At 50.6% G+C, this 21,834-nt stretch overlaps 1 protein-coding gene across 5 annotated transcripts in view; it reads left to right on the top strand.

The window, feature by feature from the left end:
- The window catches only part of PREX1 (phosphatidylinositol-3,4,5-trisphosphate dependent Rac exchange factor 1), a 221,784-nt gene that overhangs the window by 149,246 nt on the left and 50,704 nt on the right, over window positions 1–21,834 (top strand). For all 5 annotated transcript variants that reach the window (XM_064276180.1, XM_064276179.1, XM_064276178.1 and 2 more), the window contains 6 exons: window positions 91–240; window positions 2,620–2,767; window positions 11,392–11,492; window positions 11,784–11,887; window positions 12,130–12,179; window positions 15,791–15,866. In XM_064276180.1, coding sequence (XP_064132250.1) covers window positions 91–240; window positions 2,620–2,767; window positions 11,392–11,492; window positions 11,784–11,887; window positions 12,130–12,179; window positions 15,791–15,866 — 629 coding nt within the window. The remainder of the gene's footprint in view (window positions 1–90; window positions 241–2,619; window positions 2,768–11,391; window positions 11,493–11,783; window positions 11,888–12,129; window positions 12,180–15,790; window positions 15,867–21,834) is intronic.

Raw genomic sequence — 21,834 nt, 5'->3', positions numbered from 1 at the left:
CACCCCTCACTTGCAAGTGCTCAGTGTGAAATACCGAGAGTTGTACAGCTGAGTTCACACTCACCCTCCTTTGCCTCCTGCCCCCGCCAGCGGATTACCACAGCAATGGCTACACTGTTACCAATGGCTGGAAGATCCACAACACGGCTAAGAACAAGTGGTTTGTCTGCATGGCCAAGACGGCGGAGGAGAAGCAGAAGTGGTTGGATGCCATCATCCGTGAGCGGGAGCAGCGTGAGAGTGAGTGCTTGGGCCCTTGCCAGGCCCTCCCAAGAATGGCAGCTTTGGGTGGCTTTCTAGGATCCCTGGGGTTTGTTTGGCTTCCCCAGTCTGGTTGCTTCTGCAGAGGGTGAGCTGTGCCTAGAGGGGGGGCTTACAGTCCTATCCAGAAAGGTCAGAGGCGGTAAGAATCAGGTCTTTGAACGGAGAGCTCTGGGACCATTTCCTAACTTGATGGTACATCAGAGGTTACCTAAGGTTGTCTGCTCCAGCCCACTGGACAGATGGTGAAACTGAGGCCCAAGGAGAAGGGACTCATTCAGAGTCATGCTGATGGGGTCGGTTGGCCCGAGATTCTTGGCACCCTTCACTCTTGTGGATTAGAATCTGAGGTGCTGCCCAAGTACCCCTTTCCTTTTGGGGGAGCCCCCACTGCCTCACCCTCTGCATGGCCCTACCCCTTTTGCCTGGGGTTTTCTTTCTTTGAGATCCACCAAGTCTGACTCTGGGAGTGGAGTCCTTTGGGGCCACCAATAGCCTCAGTCAGGGAACCCCTCTGGCAGGACCCCGGAGGCAGCCTACATAAGGAAGTGGGTGTGTATGTGACATCTGGGTGGGGCTGGGGGTGGTCATAGAGCTGTGTTGAGGCATTTGTTGTGCCGAGACCTGATAAATGGGGGTAAAAGTTCCTATGACAGGGTGGCTATGCAGCTACAATGAGGACTTGGATTTAACCACGCTTGGAAATTTGACCCATGACCCTCAAAGCCCTCCCCACCTCTCATTTTACAGAAGAGAAAACTGAGGCCCAGTTTCCTCCATATCCAGCCACCTGCTTGAAATCACTTGGTGTGTCATGGCACCTCACACTGACTTTGTCTGAAACAAAGTTCTCCAGTTCCTCTACTTTCTGCCCCATACCTGCCCTTCCTGACTTCCCCATCTCGGCAAATGGACTCCATATGCTCAGGAGCTCAGACTCTAATGTTTCTTGTCACCCTTGATTCCCCCGCTGCCCCCGTGGGATAGATCAACAAGGCCTTTAGTTCTGCCTTCCGCAGACACGCCAGATCCATCCACCGTCTCCTTTCCCCACTTCCACCCAAGCACATGTCCCTATCACCTCTTGGGAGCATGGCTAGATCAATTGGTTTTCTTTTTTTTTCACCTGAATTTTTAGGGGTCTTATTTTCTGATTTTAAATGTTACCTCAAAATTTATTAAAATGCCATCAGGCCAAATAAACTCTGAACTTGGTTGTTGGTCAGGCAGTTTGTGACCTCTGAAACTGAGCAGGGCTGGATGTGCCATCAGGACTGGGGGTGGGGTTCAGGGTGTGGCCTGGCCTGGGTGCAGCTGCTAGTATCTTTGTGGTCTGAGTTGAGGGCTGTGATCAGTGCCGGGCGTATGTGATCAGGGGTGGCCTGTGTGGGCCTCGATCGTTAGATTCAGGGTGTTGTCCAAACCCTGATGTCGGGGCTGGGTTTTTAGGGTGATAGGAGTAGCGATTACAAGCTCAGATCTGGAGCTAAAACTTCCTGGGCCCAAATCTTGGTTCCACCACTTCTCACTAGTCAGTCTTAGACAGAGACCTTAATTTCCACGGGCCTCAGTTTCTTCATCTATAAAACGGGGATAATGGTATCTGCTGCCTAGGCTTCTTATGAGGACTAAAAGGCAGATGTAAAGCATTTCCTGCTATCATTTGTCATTGCTTTTATCGTCAGGATTGGGTGGGGTCCAAGTAGAAGATGAGGAGCAGGGAATGGACTCGGGGTTCTGGTGTGTTGCCTGGAAGAACGACCAGGCTTCCGTCACTACCTGGAATAAAGATCTCACCAGGCTTTTTGATAACCTCTGGATTTGGAAACCCAACCTCAGGTTGAGAAGGCAGCATAGTAGAGTGGTTAAGAATGTAGCTCTGTAGTCCAGCTCCTGGGTTGAGGGCTTGATCCCTGATTACTCCAGGATTTAACCTCGCTGGGCCTCAACTGGAAACCCTGGTGGCATAGTGGTTAAGTGCTACGGCTGCTAACCAAAGGGTTGGCAGTTCAAATCTGCCAGGTGCTCCTTGGAAACTTTATGGGGCAGTTCTACTCTGTCCTATAGGGTTGCTATGAGTCGGAATCGACTCGACAGCACTGGGTTTTGGTTTTTTTGGTTTTGGGCCTCAACTTTGCCATCTGTAAAATGGGGGAGATTAGCCACCCCCACTCCTACGAGGTTTTTTGTGAGGATTCAATGGCAGGTACTTAGAACGGTGATTGATGTACAGCAAGCGTGCTGTAGATAATTGTAGGCTATGTGACTAGAGGGCCAGGCTTTCAGGACCTGCAGGCCTGCTCCCTCTGCCCCCTGGCTCTGGTGGTCTGCCCAGCGCTGACCGTGTCCCCTTCCTAGGCCTGAAGCTAGGCATGGAGCGGGACGCCTACGTCATGATTTCAGAGAAGGGGGAGAAGCTTTACCACATGATGATGAGCAAGAAGGTGAACCTGATCAAGGACCGCCGGAGGAAGCTGAGCACCGTGCCTAAGTGCTTCTTCGGCAAGTGAGTGACCCACCCCGGCCTCGGTCGGTTCCCTGGGGTCTCCTCTGGAGGTGGGACTCCTCCCAGCCCTGCACCTCCCCCCAGGAGCCTTCCTGGGCAGAACCACTAAAGGGCCCCAATCCTTGTGGAGCAGCCTTCAGAGGTCAAGAAGGCAGGGGTCTGCATATCAGGGTCTTTCCAACTATTTTGATTATAACCCACAGCAAATGTAAGTTTTACATTATGACCTGGCACACACATACATATGCTATATGACTGAAGAAAAAATTTCACGGAACTTATTATGTTCCATGCGCTCTGAAAACTTCTATTCAACCCTGTCCTATCCTATCCTAGTAATTAAAAAATAGTGCTGGGCAAGACCCATGAAATTGATTTCACAAGTTGCTCATCATGGATTGACAAACGCTGCTGAAGCAGTCTGTGTAGTCCTCAGAAACAGAGAGGCCACTCTAGGTGTTTTGAGCAGAGGGATATTTAATGCAGGGAGCTGGCTACCAGGCCTCGGAAGGGCAAGAAGAGCGGAGGTGGGTCCTCATTGTGGTTGACCTCATTGTTACTGTGTAGCCCTCCTTGGAGACATCCCAAAGCACCTCCCTTGAGGCCCTGTCTGAGTTTGAGGCTGAGCTGGCCCCCTCCCTCCTGTGGTCAGCTAACACTATGGTGTGTTCCTCCACTACCACTACTGTTGCCAGGGGAGTTTTCCAGCACAGAAGACCCCGTTGGTGCCCCACTATAGTGCTAAGGATAGTAACTAAACAGGGGCAGTCCAGAAATGTTTTTGAAAGAATTTGATCATTAAAAAAAAAAAAAAAAAATCCAGTCCTTATCAAGGGAAAACTCTGAGCTTTGTAGCACTTCCTTAGATTTACTGTGTGGTGGGCATTGCTTTCATTTAGAGTTACATGTGAGGGGGAGGAGAAGGGTCCCATATCCTTTTCAGTACTTAGGGCCTCCAGTTGCTTCTAGGAAACATAGCCTCAAACATTGTCCCCACCCCCATTTTTATATCCGAGGACCACAGGTTCAGAGCAGAGATGTGCCAATCTGGATCAGAAACTCCATCTTCTGGTGTTGAGTCTCGTTCACCTGTGCGAGGGGGCCAGGAGTGGTCAGGAGCCCTGAGTTCTAATCCTGGCCCTGCCAGGGACCAAGGGGGGAGACCTCGATGTGTTTCTTCCTCTCTCTAGATCTCAGGCTTCTCATCTGTAATCCAAGGGTTCCCCATTCAAGAAGTTGATGCGTTCAGCCTGCTCCAAACACATGAGTGTTGCATCAGACAAACACCTGTAGATGTTACTATCAAAGGGCCACCTGGGGGAGATCTGTCCAGCCCAGGGCTGCGGGCCAAGTCTAGGTGTTTTTCTCTTCCTGATAATTTCTCTCCTTTTGTTCTTCAGCACCTGCCTTTTTTTTTTCTTCTTTGGTCTCTCCCCAGCTCCTTTTTCTCACTGCCCTTATTCTTTCCCTTTCCCTCCCTTCCTTTTTAAAATTCTTCTGTGGGCCTAGAATTTGGCTAGGCGCAGAGAGGCAGAGGAAATAGATAGAACCCACGTAAAATTTTCAGGCCATCTTGAGGTCCTGTTATGTGCTATACATGATGTTAGATGCCTGGAGAGGACGGATGAATGCCGAGGGCTCCCTCCCTCCCAAAGACAGGTTTGCATGTGAGACAGGGACTTTATTTAGAATTTATTATTTATACCTCACCCACTTCTAAAAAGGAGTCCCTGGGTGGCGCAGATGGTTAAGCGCTCAACTACTAGCCAAAGGCTGGTGGTTCGAGCCCACCAGAGGTACTGCAGGAGATAGGCCTGGTGATCTGCTTCCAAAAGCCAACAGCCTTCACAACCCTAGGGAGCAGTTCTATTCTGCACACCTAGGGTCACCGTAAGTTGGAATTGACTCACCAGCAACTAACAACAACAGCAGCAACACTTCCAAAAAGCCTTTGAGGAGGCTTAGAATGAAAGCGGGCTGACATCCCCTGCCGTAGACCAGGCGAGAGATGATAGTGGCTTGGACCAGAGTGATGACAGTGGAGGTGGAGAGAAGTGGTCAGATACTGGATAGTGTTGAAGGTGGCAGTGACCACATTTGCTGATGGGGTGAAAAAAGAGGGAGCTGTGTATGGGTGGTGAGCCACTGGCAGGATGGAGTTGCCGCCTCCAAGAGGGAGAGGAAGAGGTCGGGAGGCACAGGTTTCGGGGGCCAGGAGTGGAGCTTAGGGACTCAGTTTGGGATGTGTTGGGTTAGAGATGACTCTGGCATTAAGTTGTTGGTTGGATAAAAACCCTGGTTTGGGGTGAAAAGCCTGGGCTGGAGACGTAAGTGTAGGAGACTTTAGCATTTCAATGGTCTTTGAAGCCACGAGACTGAGTATAATCTGCAGGGAATATAATCTGCAGGGAACGAGAGGAGCGAGGAGAGGTAGGGACTGGGCCAACGTCCTTCAGAGGAGGAACCAGCAAAGGATCCTGAGGAGGAGCAGCCAGAGTGGTGGGAGGTCCACAGGGCCAGGGTGGTGGCCTGGAAGTGGGTGGAGAAAGATGGGGATGGCAGGGATAGGTTTTGGGGGGATAGAGCAGGAGCCCAGTTTTGGACATGTGAAGGAAGATTGAGAAGCCTAGCAGACATCCAGTTGACAGGCTGTTGGAGACCAAGTGTGGAGTTGGGGGAGGGCTGACTGGTGGTGGTCTGAGGCTCATGGTTAGAAGGGCAACAGGCAGGAGGTTTTGGGGTGCTTGGACCTCAGAGGGGTGGCTGGCCGCCTTTGGACTTGGGCCACCCAGTTGCCTTCAAGGTTAGTGGCCTCAGCTCCCAAGCTCTCTGGGGGTTGTGGAGAGTGTGAGCACTGATGTATTGCAAGCTGGGGAGGCCGGGAAGGGGCAGTCCTGCTGACCTTTGTTGGCTAATCCCTGATCTTAGGCGGAAAGGAGGTTTTTCTCAGTGGAGGGGCTTGCTTCCGGGCCTCCGGGGTTGGACAACCTCCTCGTCTCCTGCCAAGCTGCTGGGCAAGAGGAGTCCGGCCGGATGGGATAACCAAGCAGGCCTATGATTAGAGCTTCAGAGGGGTTTCTTGTCTCCTCAGGAAGGATTAGGGGAGATGACTTTTACTGCCCATTTGAAATGGGGCCAGGATTGCAGCTTGTTTTGTAACCACCTGGGTCTTAAGGACCAACCTCCCTGCAGGGCTTTGCTGTGCACCCAGCCCCGTCTCATGTCTCTACTATTTCCTGCTGGGGCCCAGCTGCGGAGTCTGCTCCTCCTGGATGTGTCCCTGGTCCCCTCGGGAGGAGGCATCGGCAGCGGAGAAATATTTACTGAGCCCTTTCTCTGCTCTAGGTGCTGGCATTTGGCTGTGTCTTTTAATCCTCATAACAACTGTGTGACCCAGGTCACTGCCATTCTTTCCATTTTAAGGGTGTGGAAACTGAGGCATGGGGAGGGGATGAGACCTGCTCAAGGCCACATGGCCAGGAAGTGGGGAGCTGAATTTGAGAACAGGATGGGGTGACTATAGAGCCTGTGCTCTCGCCCATGGCACTCTGCTGTATCTTTTTTGTATCTTTATCTCTTCAGCATATTTCACATTTCCTTGATACTCGCTTTCTCCATATCCATTTCTGCTACTAGACGGGGAGCCACGTGAATGCAGAAAGGGTCTGATTTATCTTTCTAACCTTCAAGGGCTGAGCTCTGGGTCAGACTTGGACTCTAATCCTAATTCCCTTACTTTTTTAGCTGTGTGATTCTGGGAAAGTTTCTTAACCTCTCTGAGCCTCAGTAAATGATCTATTAAAGAGCGCTAATAAAATGTGCCTTATAGGATTGTTGGAGGATGTAATAAGATAATGCACATGGCACGCCCACCAGGAATGATGGAAATGTGTATTGGGTTTAAGGAGCAACCTGTGTCTGCCCTACTCAGAGACAAAACTAATAGGTACCCCGTGAAAAAAGGAATACAATTTGTATATTTTCGTGGGGACACCATGGGAGGAACAATGGCTTTGCTCTCTAGGAGCCTCAGATGTGTTACGGAGACAAATGGAGTCACTCAGTCCATTCATGCAGTGTTTTTATTAAGTCCTTACCACATGCCCACAGTGAACGGGACAGATGACAGTCCTGCTGTCATGGAGATAACAGTTCAGTGGGGAAAGCAGAAAATAGACAAATAAGTTAAGGTAATTTCAGAGGGTTGATGGATGCTGTATGGAAATCAGTAGATCCATGTAAGGAGGAGAGGAAATGGAGGTGTTTATTCAGCCAGCGTGGTCAGGAGAAGCTCTTAGGGGAACCAACATTTAAACAACAATCTGACTGAAAAGCAAGAGCCAGCCATGACCTGGGGAAACAGCGTTTTCAGCAGAGGGCATCTGTTGCCGTCAAGTCGATTCTGACTCACAACGACCCTATAGGACAGAGTAGATCTGCCCCATAGGGTTTCCAGGGAGTGGCCGATGGATCTGAACTGCCAACCTTTTGGTTAGCAGCTGAGCTCTTAACCATGAGCCACAAGCGCTTCAGCAGAGGGAAAAGCAGGTGCAAAAGCCCTGAGGTCAGAATGAGCTTTGAGTGGATGGGGAAGTTCCAGGCCAATGTGGCTGGAATGGCGTGAGTGGGGTGGAGGGGCAGGGGAGACGAGGCCACAGGGATGAGCAGGACCACGTTATGCAGGGCCTTGGAAGGGGTTCGGACTTTATTCTGGGTGTCTGAGAAGCCACTGGAAGATCCTAAGAAGGGGTAGGAACGGAGATAGAACTCCTCAAACAGGCCCTGGATGCGGGTGTGGTTGGAGATATCAAAGCTCAGAGGACACAGTAGGGTGGGAGTGTCCTGGAGGGAGGTAGAGACCTTTGGTTCTACCCTTGACAGATTAGATTGTTGCTGTTAGTTGTGATCAGTCAGCTCCAACTCATGGCAACCTTATGTATAGCAGAACAAAGCGTTGCCTGGTCCTGTGCCATCTTCATGATCGTCGGTATGTTTGAGTCCATGGTTGCGGCTAGGTGTCAATCTGTTCATTTATTGATGTCCAAGGTGCAAGCGGCCTTGCTGTCTCATCCACCTGTGTCCTGGGCTAGTGCAGGGTCTTAGCATGTAAGAGATGATCAGTAATGATTTGCAAACATTGCCACAGGCATCTTCAGAAACAGCAAACAGGGGGCTTACAGGGATGGACATAAACACCCAAGTCCCTGCCCTCATGGCACTCACAGCGCATGGAGTGGGCAGTCCAGACAAAGGGGATTCTTGTCCTGGGTAGGAAGTGGTCCACTGGGTGCAGCTCAGGGCTTTCCTGGGAAGACTGAAAGACTGACCTATGTATTCCTTGTGTCTGGCCTAGGGCTTGCCACCTAGTAGGCCCAGTAAACGCTGACTGGGTAATTGACACCAGGAGCAGGCAGGAAGGGTGGAGGGGTTCAAGCTGACTCATCCTAACCCTCAGCCAGTCCCCCATTCCCTGTACCTCTGACTCCCCACCGAGCTAGGCTGACCAGCTCCTGAGTTCCCAGCTCACCTCCACACTGCCCTGAGTTATGCCTTTCTGGAACACTGGACCTTGCTGCCTGTGTCCCCAGTCCCCCGTCACCTGGCAGATGCCTGGCTTCCCAGCCTCCGTCCTCACTCAGGGCCTTTGTGCATGCTGTTCACCCTGCGTGAACACCCTTCCCACTGACCCAGTGCAGCTCGCAGATGTGTTTTCCTTGGCTCACGTGGTGTTTTCAGAGAACGTGGGATTAGATATCAGCATTGAACAGCTGGGAGATTGCACAGGAAATTCCGGATTTCCGGCTTCTCTTGAAAAGCATCTGGTTCTCTCGGATTAGATGCTTCAGTCTTCCCATGCGGCTGCACAGAGTCGCTGGCTGGGTCCACACAGCCTCCACCTGGCCTGTTTTGCTCATTTACAGGAGTTGGAGTTACAGATGAACTTCATCTGGTTTTGCATACTGGGATCTTGGCAGTGTAAGATTTCGTATGATTAAAAAGTTTAGCTGCTAAATCCAGAAGGCCCTGAGTGAACTGCTTGCTGGGTGGATCCTTTTGAGGCCCAGAGAGGGATGACGACTTGCCCAGATTTTCCCAGCAAGCTGTGAACCCCTCTTGATCCTTAAAAAGGTGGCAACACCCCACTCAGGAACACGGGTCACAGTCGCTGTCCACCTGGCTATCTTCTTGTCCCCCAGCAGCTGCATGGGGCACTTCCTGTACCCCCTCCCTGGCCACAGGGCCACCGGTCAGACAGCTGGTGGGCAGCTGGACGCCAGCCGGGTCTCCAGCTTCCGAGAGTGGGCGCCCAGCATCTGCTCACCTCCGTCAGCAGCTGGCAGCATTTTTCTTCTCTCTCTCTGGTGTTTGGGACCCTGAGAATGGAACTGGGGGTGGGCAGAACCCAGAACAATCTCTTGCCCACCCAGGGCTCCCGTGCCATTTCTTCTACACCCCCTCTGCCTCCACTGGCAGCTCTCTGAATGCCTCGGTACATACCGCTACCTACACGCAAGGCAGGTCTTTGCTCAGCCAAACACTGGGAGCTAAAAATAGCCCTGCCCCCTCTGGCCCTGTAATTGGAGGCGGGACAGCTGCTTTCGATAAGCGGGAGAGTACCGTGCTCTGGCCAGCTGCCACCTGCTTTTATTTAACACAGATTGCCTTGGTGGAAACTGTCCCGGCCTGGGCTCTCCCTTTTCCCCGCTGACTCTGAGTGGGTTGAGTTCTGCGCTAAATCAAGAAGCACCCCCCCAGCAGCCAGGACCTGGGGGCCTGGCTGAACCTCTGCCCCATAGGGGCAGTTACACTGGAGTCAGAAAAGCTGCTGGGTACCCTCTGCCCCATGAGTGCTTCTGCCTCTACCGGAGACCTCCTCGCTGACCCCAGAACATGCCTTGTTTGGTGGTTCATTCCTTCGATTATTATTGATGACTGAGCCCTAACGGGGTTAGACCCTGTTCAGTCCCTGGGTGGTGTAAATGGGTAATGCGTTCAGTGCTAACTGAAAAGTTGGCCGTTAAAGGCCACCCAGCAGTGCCTCGAAGAAAGGCTTGGTGATCTAGTTTGGAAAATCAGCCATTGAAAACCCTCTGGCACAGCTCTCTGACACATGTGGGCCTGCCATGAGTTGGAGTTGATGTGACAGCAACTGTTTTTTTTGGTTCTTGGTACTGGGGCTGTTGCTGAGAATAAGATTGATAAAAATACCTGCTCACATGGAGATTACCTTCTGGTTGGGGTAGAGGGCCAATAAGCACATAAATAAACCCATAAACAAGGTAATTTCAGGCAGTTGGTAAGTGCTGAAAAGAAAGACAGGGAGCTATGATGGACTGTGTGGGAGTAGAGGGCTGCTTTTGAGAGGTAGTTAAGGAGGGCTTCTCTGAGGAGGTGGCATTGGAGCTGAGAGCTGAAGGATGAAAAGAAATGCCACGTGAAGAGCTGGGGAAGGGTGTTTCCAGGCCAAGGGAGCAGCAAGTGCAAAGGTCCTGAGGCAGGCATTTTTGAAGAAGTGAAGGGTGGTGGACATGGCTAAAGCACAGTAAGTGGAAGGCGTAGGAGATGAGACAGTGAGGGCTGGGAGGCCAGGTGCTGCAGGGCCTTGTCATCATGTGAGCCGTGCTGAGGAGTTTGGGTTTTTTCCTGAGCGTAGTGGGGAAGCTCACTGGAGGGTTTTTTTTTTGGTAAATTTTAGAAAATTTTTATCGTGCTCTAAGTGAAAGTTTACAAATCAAGCCAGTCTCTCATACAAAAATTTATATACACCTTGCTATGTACTCCTACTTGCTGTCCCCCTAAAGAGACAGCACACTCCTTTTCTCCACCCTGTATTCCCGTGTCCATTCAGCCAGCTTCTGTCCCCTTCTGCCTTCTCATCTCGCCTCCAGACAGGAGCTGCCCACATAGCCTTATGTGTCTACTTGAGCCAAGAAGCCCACTCCTCACCAGTATCATTTTCTATCTTATAGTCCAGTCCAATCCCTGTCTGAAGAGTTGGCTTTGGTAATGGTTCTCACTGGAGGGTTTTAAGCTGGAGAATGACATGATTTGATGGCCATTAGTGCTCCTGACTCCCTACGGCTTCATTTCTTCTGTTGCTCATCTATTCCTCCATGTACTCACTCATACATGTAGCCACCCATCACCCATTTCCTCACCCATCCACCCAACTATCCATCTGCTTAGCTTCCTCCCCTCCACTCACCCATCCATCCATTCTTCCATTTACCCAGTCATTTATCTATCAAGTCATCCACCCATCTATCCACCCACCAGCTCACGCATCTACCCAGTATCCATTCATGTAGTTATCCACCCACCCACCCACCTGCCTGCCAGCCTGCCCTCTCTCCTCCTCCCTTCCCTTCCATCTATCCACAGAGCCTGAGGGCCTGGGCACACCCACCTTTCTGCCCCTGGTCATGCGGAAAGGCCTCAGGCCTCAGTGTTTGGGGCCCCTGGTCCTCAGAACATGCCCAAGTCTGTGGGGGCCAAAGCCTTTCTTCCCTGTAGGAAGTTCCAGCTGTCCTTCCCAGAGGTGTGTGGGAGCAGGCCAGCTGTGTGCTGGTTCCTGGTCCCAGGATTGGGGATGTCCTCTCACCTGTCTCTTATGTTCCTGGCAGTGAGTTTGTTGCCTGGCTCCTGGAAATTGGTGAGATCAGCAAGACAGAAGAAGGGGTCAACTTGGGCCAGGCCTTGCTGGAGAATGGGATTATCCATCACGGTGAGTGGGGTCAGGGGTGCTCTGGACTTCTGGCAACTGCAGACACCTAGCCCCAAGCAGCAGATCCTAGCAGGGCCCTGCACAGAGCAGGGAGACCTGGTGTCTCTATCTACGTAATGGGGAAACAGTAGCACCTGCCTCACTGGAGTGAGAATGGGATGTCCGGTGACACTGTGTTCAGCACAGAGCCTGGCTGGGCCAATGATGACGATGGCAGTGGCCACTGGTGGGCTGTGGGTGGGGAGGGCCTGGGGGCATGCCTGGCCTCACCAGGCCCCTGGGTCCGTCCAGTCTCTGACAAGCACCAGTTCAAGAACGAGCAGGTGATGTACCGCTTCCGCTATGACGATGGCACCTATAAGGCCCGGAGTGAGCTGGAGGACATCATGTCCAAGGTAGGGACCCCTTGACTCTTATGACCCTGACCCAGCTGGTCTTCCTGAGACCCACCCCCAAGCCACCTCAGACCAGGCCTGTGCCCCAGAGGCCTGCTCTGCTCCCCCACTGGTCCCCACACCACCCTGTTCCACCCTGGGAGTCATCTCTCCCAGCAGCCTGGATGTGGACCTCTTGGCCGGATGGAGGGCCCTGGAGGATGTGGCCTGATCCCAGACTCCCCACTTTGTTTCTCTTTCAGGGTGTGAGGCTCTACTGCCGTCTTCACAGCCTATACACCCCGGTGATCAAGTAAGTTGCTCTCTCTAAGCTGCAGTTTTATCTTGCCCTTTTCCCAGCTCTGTGGCCTTGAGCTGGTGACTTGAACTTTCTGAACCTCAGTCTCCTTATCCATCAGACGGGCCAATAATCACACCTATCCTCTAGGTTTGTCATTACCGTTAGTTAAGTTCTAGAGCCAGGCAGGGTGAGTTTGAAGTTCAGCCTGCTAGTTACCAACTGTGTGACCCTGGGCAGAGTAACTTAACCTCTCTGGAATTTAGCCTTTTCCTCTGTAGAATGGGGATAATAATAGGATCCACCTCAGGGCCTTTGTACTTGCTATTCCCTCCCCTTGGAATATTCTTCCTCTGCGTATCTGTGTGTTCAGTCCCTCACTTCCTTCAAATACTCCAAATCAGAAAGGTCTCTCCTGACCACCTTTATAAAGCATCACTACCCTGGCAGTCTATCCTTCCTTACTCCACTTTGGTTTTCTTCTTGAAGCTTGTCACTGGTCGACATTCTATGTATTTATTTGTTTATCTGTGTGCTTTCTCTCTGACTGAAGCGTAAACTCCCTGGCGGTGGGAATTTGTTCACTGCTGTGTTCCCCAGCACCTTGAACAGCTCCAGAGCAGCACCGCCTGGTAGAGCTTTCCTTACTGATAGAAATGCCCTGTTTGTGTCGTCCAGTGGGGCATCCATTCGTCACATGTAGCTTTTGAAGACTTGAGACTGAGGAATGCAGTTTTTTAAATTATAATTTATTTTTTTGTTGCTGAGACTATACACGGCAGAATGTACACCAATTCAGCAGTGTCTACATGTACAGTTCAGTGACATCGATTACATTCACACCCTCCTTTTCTGAGTTGTTCCTCCTCCATTAACATAAACTCACTGCCATCCAAGTTTCCTATTTAGTCTTTGAGTTGCTGTTGTCAGTTTGATCCCAGATAGATAGATATTAAAAGAGCACAATGCTCAAGGCAGGCATTCTTTACTAATTAAGCTGGATTATTGTTTGGTTTAAAGAGGAATTTAGGGGATATTTTTGGTTCAAGGTTGAAAGATTATTTCAGGGCAGTAGTTTCAGGAGTTCATCCAGCCCTCATGGTTCCAGAAAATCTGGAGTCCATGAGAACTTGCAGTTTTGCTCTGCATTTTCCCCCTTTTGATCAGGATTCTTCTACAGAATCTTTGATCAAAATGTTCAGCAATAGTAGCCGGACATCATCCAGTTCTTCTGGTCTTATGGCGAAGAAGGCTGTTGTTCATGGAGGTAATTAGCCACACAAAAGAAATGTGATTTTTAATTTGATTTAATAATAATTGACTGGAGTTTAAATTAAAATGGCCACGTATTAGACAGGACAGGCTCAGGGCAGAGTAAACAACAACGCAAAATCCAACCCCAGTTGCTGTGAAGTTGATCCTGACTCATGGCAATTCCATGTATGTAACAGCAGACCTGTGCTCCGTAGGGTTTTCAGTGGCTGATTTTTCAGAAGTAGATTGCCAGGCTTTTCTTCTGAGGTGCCTCTGGGTGGACTCGAATCTCCAGCATTTGGTTAGCAGCCATGTGTATTAGCCATTTGCACCACGCAGGGACTCCTGGGGCAGAACAACCTGTTTCAGTTGAGTCGATTCCAACTTGTTGCGACCTTGTAGGACAGAGCAGAACTGCCCCACAGGTTTCCAAGGCTGTCGACTTTGTGGAAGCAGACTGCCACATCTTTTCCCATGGAGCAACTCGTGGGTTCGAACCAGCGACCTTTCAGTTAGCAGCTGAATGCTTAACCATTGTGCCACCAGGGCTCCTTTAGGGCAGAAGTACAGTCAATAAATATTTGTTGAGTGAATGTTGGAAGGTAAGCCTCTTTTGCCTCGGTTTCTGCAGCTGTGAAATGGGCACAAGAGTAGCTCATACTGCTTGGGATGTTATGAGGATTAAATTCATGAAATGTGCTTTGAATGGCACCTAACATGTACTGAGTGCTCTATAAATGTTAACAATTGGTCCTTCCCTATACTACAACTCTTACAGCTGTGGGTGAGAAGACAGGAAGGGTAACTGGATTCTTACCCCAGCTACAAATTCCTCTGCCTTGTGTCTTGATAGCTCTTATCACCTCTCAGAGGAGGAGAGGAGAAGGGCCTTTTCCTGGCATTTGCTGACCTGGTTCGAGGTCAGGCCCTGGGAATTGCTTTCATCCAGGCCTCCCTCCGTGACTCCTCCGCGGATGCTCTTGTGCAAGCCCGAGAAGGTGGTTGGGCACTGCTGAAGGCCTGGCCCCAGCCCTCTCTGGGAAGGCCCCTCCATCAACCCCCAGAGAAACAAGCAGCAGGGGAGGGCAGCAAATCTCCAGTTACCACCCTGTGGTCTGCAGGGGGTGGGGCGGGGGGACAACTCCTGAATGCCTGGGAAAATCCCCCACTGGGCTTTCATTATCAGGCTTGACACAGGCTGGCCACAGAAACTCATTTTTGTTGGTTCCAAAGGCTGAGAACTTGTTGCAATTTGGCTGCAAGGTCAGCACAACCCACCGTGCAAGGCTCAGCAGGGGTTTGGATGCAATGACAGGTCAGAGCATTTACTCGACAAAGAACCCTGACTCTCACAGGCCCTGCTCTCTGCTCTGCGTGATCCCCCACCAGCCCCCCGAGAGGGATTTCCATGCCAGGACTGCTTGCTACCTTTAAACACGCAAACATCAACAACAAAGAAAAGGAAGAAGAAAGGAGTGTGTTTCTCACTACAGACAGTCCCCTTACTACAGGCAGTCGTTATGAACCAACCCGCATGAAGCCTATTGTATATTAAAAACTCGGGGTACACACAATGATTTGTAATAACAAATGGATGCTACTTTGTGATGCACATCAAAACATTATTATTACTCTGTTCTGTTAAAGGTGTTTTTAGTGTGTCAGGAAGTGTTTCTTTAATGTTTTTTATGTGTAGAAAGGTATACACTGTATACTATATACTAAGACAAACATTTGACTGGCTGACATTAGATACGAACTGTACCTAACTGTTCGAACTTACATAAAAATTCGACTTAAAGACAGATTTAGGGATGGAACTTACTCATAATCCGGGGACTGCCTGTACTCTGTTAGAGTTAGTTGAGGTTTCTCAGCTTCAGCACTATTGACATTTTAGTCTGATGATTCCTTGTGGTGGAAACCATCTTGTGTATTGTATGGTGTTTAGCAGCACCCCTGGCTTCTGCCCACCAGATGCCAGTAGCATTAATTCTCCCAAGTTGGAACAACCAAACATGTCTCCAGATGTTGCCACATGTCTCCCGGGGGCACCATAGCCCCCGGTTGAGAAACCCTGGTCTAGAGAGTGGAAAGAATTTCTAGGGCCTTAGAGCCATCCGCTCCTGCCCCCTCACTCTGTAGGTGGGAATGGAGTCCTGGATTGGGAACGGACCTGCCTCAAGTCACGCTGCAGGTGACGTGTGGACTCTGGCAGGCCTTGGATCACTGAATCCCTGCTCAGTGTTCTCCTCCGCGCTCCACCGTGTCCAGAGAGGCTTGGAGTCCTTCAATCGTGAGCACGTCAGGCAGGGACATGGGCACCGTTCCACCTGGTTCTCCCATTCATGGTGTGTGCCTCTTTTCCGCAGGGACCGAGATCACCACCTAAAGACCTACAAGTCGGTGCTTCCTGGGAGCAAGCTGGTGGACTGGCTGCTGGCGCAGGTGAGAGCTGTGCTTGGAACTAGGGTGACCAGCTATCTCGGTTGGCCCTGGACTGAGGGGTTTCCTGGAATACAGGGCTTCCAGTTTCAGAATGGGACAGTCCCAGGCAAACCAGGATGAGGTGGTCACCCCCTTTGGTACCAAACTGGGGCCTCCACGTAGCCCTTGCCATGTTATTCCTTTTTTTGTGTTAAATATGTAAGTAACAAAACATTTGCTATTTCGTCTTTGCACATACAGTTCAATGACATTAAATATGTTCATCATGTCATTCCGCCGTCACCATTCCCAAATTTTTCCCTCACTCTTGATGTTACTCCTTTTGAAGAAGTTCTCAAGGGTCAGGGGCTGAGTGGAGGCTTGGAAAATGAATCACTGGGGCTGTTTTGCGGCAACTTGTCAGAGGCGTTTGTTCCATCTCCACTGCTTGTTTCGAGGTGCCTCAAATGCTCTTACCTGTCTGTGTCCTCTTCGTTGTGGCTCTTGTTCACAGGGTGCTTAACCTGCGCCAGGCCCTCGCAGGGGGTCAAACATCACCTCATTGTGTTCTCTGATCCTGACTTTATAGAGAGGAACTGGGGCTCAGAGAGGCTGAGTACCTGGTCCTAGGGCACACAGCCTTACAGTAGCAAAGCTGGGGCTTGGACAGGCCCATCATATTCCCTGGCACCTTGGTTCTGCAAGCTTCTCAGGGAACCCACAAGAATGTTCATTTCTGGGCTGTAAAAAGAGTGTATTGGCTCCGATAGATGCAGAGAAAACAGCAAAACCAAAATGGATCAATGCTTAATTAAACATCTACAGAGCACAGCATTCTGTCAGCCTCATTAATTGTTAAATTTAGCATTCATGGAAACTTCACACCATTTGAAAACAATTTGCTGCCTGGATTTTCTCACGTCGCAAGATTTCTGATAATCGCTGAGAAATCACAGCCAGTCTGTAAAGTAAATGTTTCTCAGCACCAATTAATTTCAAAAACAAGTTTAGAAAAATCCTTGGAAGAAAATGTTTTTTAAGCCAAAAAAGTATACTTAATGTGGGAGGTGAGTATATTTTAATACGTTTGCTACGTTGAGGGACCCTAAAGCCTGGGAGGCGTTGACAGGACTGTGGGTTTGAATTCAGATATGTAACGGCTTGGAAGCCCAGAGTTCAAACCGCCGCTCCGCACAGGAAACCAGCCCAGAGTGTATGCTTCGTCTGTAGCCGGGCCGATCTGGTGATTCAGCGTTAGCGTTTGTAGCCAGGCCGATCTGGTGATTCAGCGTTAGCGTCTGTAGCCGGGCTGATCTGGTGATTCAGCGTTAGCGTTTGTAGCCGGACCGATCTGGTGATTGATTCAGCGTCAGCGTTTGTAGCCGGGCCGATCTGGTGATTCAGTGTCAGCGTTCTTGCCCTCTGTGTGGAAGACTGGGGTTTAGTCCCGACCAGTGTACCTCACGTGCAGCCACTACTCATCCCTGTGTAGAGGCTTGTGTGTTGCTGTGATGCTGAGTAGACTTCAATGGAGCTTCCAGACTAAGATGAACTAGGAAGAAAGGCCTGGCAAGCTATTTCTGAAAATTAGCCAGTGAAAAGTCTATGGATCACAGTAGTCCGATCCACAACCAGTCATGGGGATGGTACAGGATTGGGCAGCATTTTGTTCCATTGTGCAGGGTGTTGCCATGAGTTGGGAGCCCACTCAGTGGCAGCTAACAACAACAGACCTGAGTTCAGATCCCAGCTTTGCTGCTTCCTGGCTGAGTGACTTTGGGCGAGTTGCTTTACCTCCCCATGCCTCAGTTTCCTCCCCTGTAAAGTGAAGCTAAAAACCATCCCTTCCTCTTTAGTTTGTTTTGAGGATTCAGTGAGTTAATCATGTAAAGTGCTTAGAACGATGTCTAGCACAGAGTATTTGCTCGATAAATGCCACGGTTATCGTAAATCCTCATCTCTTTCCACAAAGGATTCAGGGTGGTTCAAAATTCCAGGCAGTATAGAAGGCTAGAAGGAGGACTGGTGGCACAGGGGTTAAGCACTCAGCTCTAACCAAAAGGCTGATGGTTTGAACCCACCAGCCACTCCATGAGAGAAAGATGCAGCGGCCTGCTTACTTAAAGGTTACACGGCTTTGAAAACCCTGTGGGGCAGTTCTGCTCTGTCCTATAGGGTCGCTATGAGTCAGAGGTGACGGCAATGGGTTTGGTTTTGGTTTTGTTTATAGAAGGCTAAAGAATTTCCCGAGGACTTAGGGGCACCAGAGCAATAAGACCAGGGAGCAGGCAGCCAGGGTGCTCCCAAGCATGCTGTGACCAAGTGGGGGTGGTGCTCAAGCATTTTGTTTTGGGGTTTAGGTGCTTTGGTCAGAGCCCAGCCATCCCTGTGGTCAGGGCTCTCAGAGATGCCTGCTTCTCACCACCAGGATGGACCATTCCGTGACCCATCCTCCCGCTGAGCTCCATCCATGTCTTCAGGCTGCCTGGTTGGTCCACCAGGATGGACTTTTCCATGGCCCATCCCACTGAGCACCATCCATGTCCAGGGGCTGCCTGGTTGGTGTCACAGTGGAATGTGGACATGGCTTCAAATGTCAGATCATGGGCTTGAGCTGAGCTGGGGGTGGGGCAGGTCAGGAGATGGTGAGAAGTCAGCGGATGGAGACATATCTGGAGATGGAACAGAGAGGATGCATGGCTGGGGGGACCAGGTGGGAATCCAGGATGAAGGTGGGATTTTGGTGTGGATTTTGGGTGAACAGAAACACCATTTATAGAGATGGGAAGACGAGAGAGAAAACACCAATCTGTGAGGAAAAGGAGATTCCTCCTTGGGCACAGAAAGATGCTCCGTTTGGGATGCATGCCTGTGAGGCTCCGCAGTGTGGGGTGGCAGAGGGGTTGGGCTCTACTAATCTAGAGCTTAAGGTGGCATCGCCCATGCAGATGCTCTGTTTCTAGTCAGCTTTTGGGAGGTATTTAAAATGTGGGATTAGAAGACAGTGTAGGGAAGTTAGATAAGACAGCTCTTTGACTCATTCTTTTCTTTCTTTTTTTTTTTTTGAGCACCTACTGTGTACCAGGCACTGTTTCAGGTTCTGGGGCCACATCAGGCAAAAGTTCCTGCCCTCACAGACCTTAAGGGCTGGTGTGGGTTGAAGGGGTAGGAGAGACATTTAATGAACAAGAAAAATGAGTTGAACATGTTACTTGTACTTTCTGTGTTAGCTGGTGCTAGAGGTCAAAGTGGCGGAGTGGACAGCATGTGTGAGAGCCGGAGGGGAAGTTGCCCTCTCAGTGGGTGAGGGCTGATTACACAGGGCAGTCCAGGCGGACCTTATTGAGAAGGGACATTTAGGCAGAGACCTGGAGGAAGTGAGAACATCCCTGAGTTCAAATCCCAGCTTCTCAGGGGACATCTGGGACAGAACCTTCCATTCGGGGACAGAAGTCAAAGGCTCTGAGGTCAGAGTGACCTTGAGATGAGCCAGGAGCAGCAGTGAGGAGGCCAGTATGGCTGGAGTGGGTGAGGGGGTGCAAGGAGCTGAGGGGAGAGTGTGATGGGGCAGCCAAAACCAAAAAGATCTGTTGCTGTCAAGTTGATTTTGACTCATAGTGACCACGTGTGTTACAACTGTGTTGTGGAACTGAGCTCCGTAGGGTTTTCTTGGCTGTGATCTTTTGTGGACGTAGATCGCCAGGTCTTTCTTCTGTTGTGCCACGGAGTGGGTTCAAACTACCAACTTTTAGGTTAGTAGTGGAGCGGAGGCCATTTGTACCACCCGGGGACTGATGGGAGAGCCATCGGGCAGACAATCACGTGGGACCTTTAGGCAGGTGGCTGGACTCGACCACTACAGGCTCTGAAGAGAGGTCGGATGGTGCCTGACTTGGTTCTCACAGGATCCCTCTGGCTATATAGGAGGAAGAACTGAGGCACGAGGCCAGCAGCAGGGAGGTCAGTGAGGAGGCACTTCAGTCCTCCCAGCAGGGGAGGCCGGTGGCAGAGCAGGGGGAGAAGTGGCTGGATTCTCGGTATGTTTTCAAGGTAGATTGTCTTAGTCTCTTAGTGCTGCTATAACAGAAATACCACAAGGAGGTGGCTTTAAAAAAACAGAAATTTATTTTCTCACAGTTTGGAAGGCTGGAAGTCTGAATTCAGGGCACCAGCTCTAGGAGAAGGGTTTCTCTGTGGCTCTGGGGAAGGTCCTGCCTCAGCTTCTATAGCTCGGTGATCTGCAGTTCTTTGGTGATCCTCACAAGTGTTTCGCATTCTGCAATTTGTGCTTGCTGGTCTCTGAGTCCATGCTGCTGCCCATCACTCAGGTGATCAGATTTAGGCCACACCCCACACTGTCATGGCCTCATGAACCTAACAAAGAAAACCCTATTTCCAAATGGGATTGTATTCACAGGTGTAGGAGTTAGGATTCCAACACATTTTTCAGGACACAATTCAGTCCATAACATAGACTTGACAGGATTTGCCAATGGATGGATGGCATGTGGGAGGGGAGAGACAGAGGGCCAGAGCAACGAGGGGGAAGGATTTACATTTGACTGAGACTAGGAGGCTGCAGAAGGAGCAGGTTTCCAGGGAGGCTCAGGATTGAGCTGAGGCTGCTGTAACATTTAGAGGTCCGGGAGAGGAGAAGGACCCAGCAGAAAGGACTGCCAGCAGTGGATTCTGTTTGGGGCTTGGTGTCAGGACAGGGTGGAGGTACTGCTTGTGGCCATGCTGATGGAGAAGCTGTGGTGCCGGCCCAAGGCACCTGGAGTAGCCTGAGTCGTTGTCTTGTGGGTCTTGAGATTCCTCCCCACCCCAGCATCCTACTTCCAGCGGAGACAGGGCGAGGAAGGGGAGCAAAGGTTGCAGCTGACCACGAAATGTGCCATTCCACTTTAGTGGACCTCCAGTGGCTCAGCTTGGCCTGGCTCACAGGGAAGCCAGTTGGAGCTCATACAGGAGAATGACTTCTGTGGGACTGATGGAAAGACAGCTGGCATCACACCCTGGGTCAGGGAAGGGGGAGGAGGGTGTGCATGCCTGTTGAGGGTCAGGGGAAGGAGGTGCTGAGGATGTGACCTTGAAGACTGGTTATAAGGAGGCTTGATTTCAAAAGTCATCTCCGTCTTGTACCTTAACAGGAAAGCCAAGAAGAAAGCATGTAATTGTTTAGTTTGGGAGGGTATTTCACTTTGGACACACCTTCCTTTCTAGCTTCTCGATCATTCTATACTTTGAAACAAAATGTCGACTGGATCAGTTAAAAATGCTTTGGCTGCACATAATAGGGAACCTAACTTACTCAGTGAAGATATTTTTCTTTCACATGACTAGATGTCCAGAGTTTATGGTTCTAGGGATCAACAATGCCAGTTACCTAAAGTCTTAGGATGGCTGCCATAGGTCCAGGCATCACATCTACGAAGACTAGCCAAAGGCAGGCAGCAGAGGTAGTTGGAGGAAATTGGCTTACTCCGTTAATTACAGAGGAAATCTTGCCACAAATCTCCCAGAGGTCTTCCCCTCAGGTCTCATTGCCAGATGGGTCCCAGGAGGACCCTGAAACCAGTTTCCAGGAAAGAGAACGGATTGCTGAGAGCATTTTAGAATTCCTCAGGATGCATCCCCTGGGGCTGGGGGAGGGGCTGCCTCCCCACTGCCCAGAGATCCAGAGTTTTCTTAACTTCCAGGATGTGATGGGGATTAGCCCCTGGATAGGCAAGCTCTGCCGTGTTGTCATTTTTCCTCTGCTCTGTGTGTTGTCTCCTTTAGTCCTCAGACCAATCCCGAGGGAAGTTCAGCTATTACTCTGTGAGGGGAGCTGTTTTGGAACCAGCACGCCCCCTCCTGACAAGGGCAGCTGAGGCCTGCTGCGTCCTCAGGAGGGGTTGCCAGACAGCTGGGTTCTCCCCAGGCCACCCGTGACCACCTCCCGACTCTGGGGCCTCAGAGTGGCTCTACATGCTCAGGCTCCTTTTCT

The sequence above is a fragment of the Loxodonta africana genome, chromosome 24 (genome assembly GCF_030014295.1).
Source record: "Loxodonta africana isolate mLoxAfr1 chromosome 24, mLoxAfr1.hap2, whole genome shotgun sequence".
Lineage (NCBI taxonomy): Eukaryota > Metazoa > Chordata > Mammalia > Proboscidea > Elephantidae > Loxodonta > Loxodonta africana.
This window is presented reverse-complemented; position numbering and strand designations above follow the sequence as displayed.